We start from the raw sequence: 3,521 nt of genomic DNA on the forward strand, positions 1-3,521 counted from the left end.
CATGTCGATATGTGGCAGAAACCAACACAATATTGTAAAGCAATTATCCTCCAATTAAAAAGAATTTTTTAAGTTGAAAAATAAAGCGATATGAACAAAGCTGTTCACAGCAGCCTTTACTTATAGTTACCACAATCTCAAAATAACCCAAATATCTAGCAATTGATTTTGGCACATTTACTTGATAGAATATTTGGAAGCCACTAAGAATGTTAAATGTATAAAAAACATGAACAGTTTTTGATGAAATAACAGATGAAAAATAGAACTCAAAATTGTCTGCTCACCCCGTCCAAAGCAATGGGAAAATAGAAGATGAGATGGGAACAGAGAATCAATCAAGTCTTGGTATTGTCAGCGAGTCAGACAATGACAGACCTCCCTGGGGTGTCCACCTCAGCTGCTAGGAGGGGATTTGAACCAGAAAGCACAGGCTGCCCCCACCAGAAGCCCCTGGGGCACAAAATTAAAATGCAGATTCCAGACCAAATCAGGTTGGGGCCCAGACATTTGTAATTTTAACACTCAGTGAGGGTGTGATTCTTATAAACACTCAAGTTGGGGACCATGGATTACTGAATTATTTCTAAGTCGTTTTGGGTTGCTCAATTCAGAGTTTCTACAGGCTTACGCAGCTGAGTGTGGCTAAACAGAGGTGAATCAGATTTCTGTATCACGGCTCCAGTGCGGGACTGGTGGGGGACAGGCAGGAGTGGGGGGGCTCTGGCAGGCCTGGATCTTTGCCTGGGCTTGCCCTTCTTCGAAGGATCTCTGCCTCTGCCAGAGTGGGTGTGGGCACCCCGCGTGTCCAGCTGGAGCCCGTGCACGATGCTGTGCTGGTCCTCACTAACGCTTGCCCTTCACCCTGTCCCCCGCCCCCAGCGAAGTCATCCGGGCCCTCCCTACCCTGGAATCTCTGCAGAGGCTGTTTGACCAGCAGCTCTCCCCCGGCCTGCGTCCACGGCCTCAGGTAAAGACGTTGGGAGCTGATGAAACAGGTGTGGGAGGGGCCTGGGGGGGTGGGTAGTTGGGGGGAGATGGGGAGAATAGGAAATCCATGTCCCAGGGACTTTGCTGGAACCCCACCTCTAGGGCGAAGGAACTTCAGGATCCTGCCCCTCAGTCAGGTTTATGCCTCCTGCCCCCGCTGAATTTTGATTTGAGGAACTGCCAGCAAAACTCCTTATTAGTGCTGAATAAAGGAGACAAGGCAGCTCCTTTTCTCATCAGAAACTGACAAAAACTGGAGGTGCCTAATGGTTTGGTCCCGCCTCTTACCCCAGGAAGAGCAGGTGAAGGTGGGCCCCCTGAGACACACAGACAGACAGACACACACACACACATACACACACACACTGGGAGCCAAGACCTGCCAAGTTGCCTGTGTCACAGAAAGTGTCCCCAGCAAAGCTAAAAACAGAATTAACATGTTTAAAAGGCAAACCCTACCACCCATGATTAAGTAAAAGCAACCAAAATTTTTAAATGGGGAGAGGATTTTAAAAGGCTGTTTTACTGAAGAGGGACTGGGAATTGCCAGGATACCCTTGAAGAGATGTTAGTAACACCTCATTAGTAGCCAAAAATGAGCTGCAAAGCTCTGCTTGCCTCTCCGATGGGCAAATTTGATTGGTGAAGTCAGGACTTGGCTCCAACACAGAGGTCAGGACTCATGGGTTCATCGCTCACAGTTGTGAGTGCAGATGGGTTTTTGAAATGCAGTTTAGCCATTTGCATGAAAATGTTAAATGCTCAGCATCTTGCAAGCAAGCCAGTTACCTGTAGGCAGCTGCCTTAGGGTCTACACATTTGCACAGTTGGCAAAGGTGTTTATTGTAGCTTTGTCTCTAAAAGCAAGAAGTAGGATGCAGAATTCTGAACTAAGGTGGATGCATGGATGTAGAAAGATCTTCAAGGTATACTGTCGGGTGGAAAAAGCAAACTAGGGTGTAAGTCTACACATGGAAACTGTACCAGGTGTGTTTATCCCCAAAAAGCTCCTCTGGTCACCACAAGGAGGGGATGGAATGGAGTCGAAGCGACCTGGGTCACGTTTGCCCAGATGGTTTTTTGGAGTTTTTTTTTTTACTGAGAAAATGTTTTTGTATTCTGTTTGTACAACTTAAAAATTCATCAGGGGAAAAAAAAGGCAAGCAAAATGTACCTCAAGTGAAGGATGTGCTCGTTTCCGGGAAAGTAAAAGCGAATCTTGACAAAACAGGAGCCCTACCAGACAGTAAAATTTAAATAGTTTGACTATAACAACACACACCCAAACCTTTGAAGTCAATTAGAAGAGGGAGAAGCTTCCAGATAATCTGAGAGCAGTCATGCCCCAGCGTGCTGCCCTGCGTGTCACGGCCACCGCGTTTCCATTCGGTGGCAGGTTGGAGTGGCGACAGGATGGGGGTGACGTCAGGATGTAGAGAAAGGGTTCTGGTTGCCACCCTCCTGTCTGAGACCCTGACTTGAAAAACCAGAGACTGTGTTGATGCCTTCAGAAATTTCACAAATGGAAAAGGGAGTTCGGAGGCCGCCCGGGGTATAGGAAAGAACCCTGAGCTGTACATCAGAAACATCCAAGTTCAATAGATGACTATGCCCCCACCTTCGCTTTCCTCATCTGTGAAATGGGCATAGTTCTATCTGCCACTGCAGGGTTATGTGAGGGAGTAAGTGAAACTGCCTGGGTGGCACATCTGGAGGTGGCAGCCTCTTACCAGCACAAGGCCCTTTCCCTTAGGTCGGCGAGACAGGATGGGGACCCCTGCATGGAGTGTATCTGAGAAACTGCTGGGAGGTGCAAAGTGCAGCATTAGCAAAATGTGAGGTTTGGGGAGAGCCCTGGGTCTGCCCTACGTGAGAATGGAGAGTTGCTAACCTTGGAGCCCACATCTTCTGAAGTTCAACTGAAAAGCACAGTGAAATAATGGGTCAGCTTCTGTAAAGCCACAGGTGGCACTCAGATCAGTTTGCCCACATTGAGGCTGAGTTGTGAATTTTGACCTCAGCCTCAACGCTAGTGACATTTGGAGCTGGAGCATTTTCTGTCATGGGGGACTGTTCTGTACAGTGTAGCATGTTAACACTTCCTGGCCTCTGCCCACTAGATATCCTTAGCATCCCCCAGTTTTGACAACCCCAAAATGTTCCAGACCTTATCAGATGTCCCCAGAGGTCAAGAGCTCCACCAGTTGAGACCCAGTGACCCAAATCTCAGGTCAACACCAACAGTGTGACTTTGGACAACTGACTCACCACTCTGACTCAATGTCCCCATCTGAAAACCAAGGACTGGAAGAGTCAATAGATGAGAAGTGTAGATGAGCGCATATATCTTAAACATGCCAGGCAGAGCATGCCCACCATCTCACGGTCATGTGCATTCAGTTCAGTTCAGTCACTCAGTTGTGTCCAGCTCTTTGCGACCTCATGAACCACAGCACACCAAGCTTCCCTGTCCATCACCAACTCCTGGAGCTTGCTCAAACTCATGTCCATCGAGTCAGTGATGCTATTCA

The 3,521-nt window shown here is 47.9% G+C and overlaps 1 protein-coding gene across 1 annotated transcript in view; it reads left to right on the plus strand.

Moving 5' to 3' along the window:
* The window catches only part of INPP5D (inositol polyphosphate-5-phosphatase, 145kDa), a 141,387-nt gene that overhangs the window by 74,182 nt on the left and 63,684 nt on the right, over nt 1-3,521 (plus strand). Inside the window, 1 exon segment of the mRNA XM_010841232.1 lies at nt 883-970. Within this exon segment, the coding sequence (XP_010839534.1) occupies nt 883-970 (88 nt within the window).

This window comes from Bison bison, unplaced genomic scaffold (genome assembly GCF_000754665.1).
Source record: "Bison bison bison isolate TAMUID 2011002044 unplaced genomic scaffold, Bison_UMD1.0 scf7180017864158, whole genome shotgun sequence".
Classification (NCBI taxonomy): Eukaryota; Metazoa; Chordata; class Mammalia; order Artiodactyla; family Bovidae; genus Bison; species Bison bison.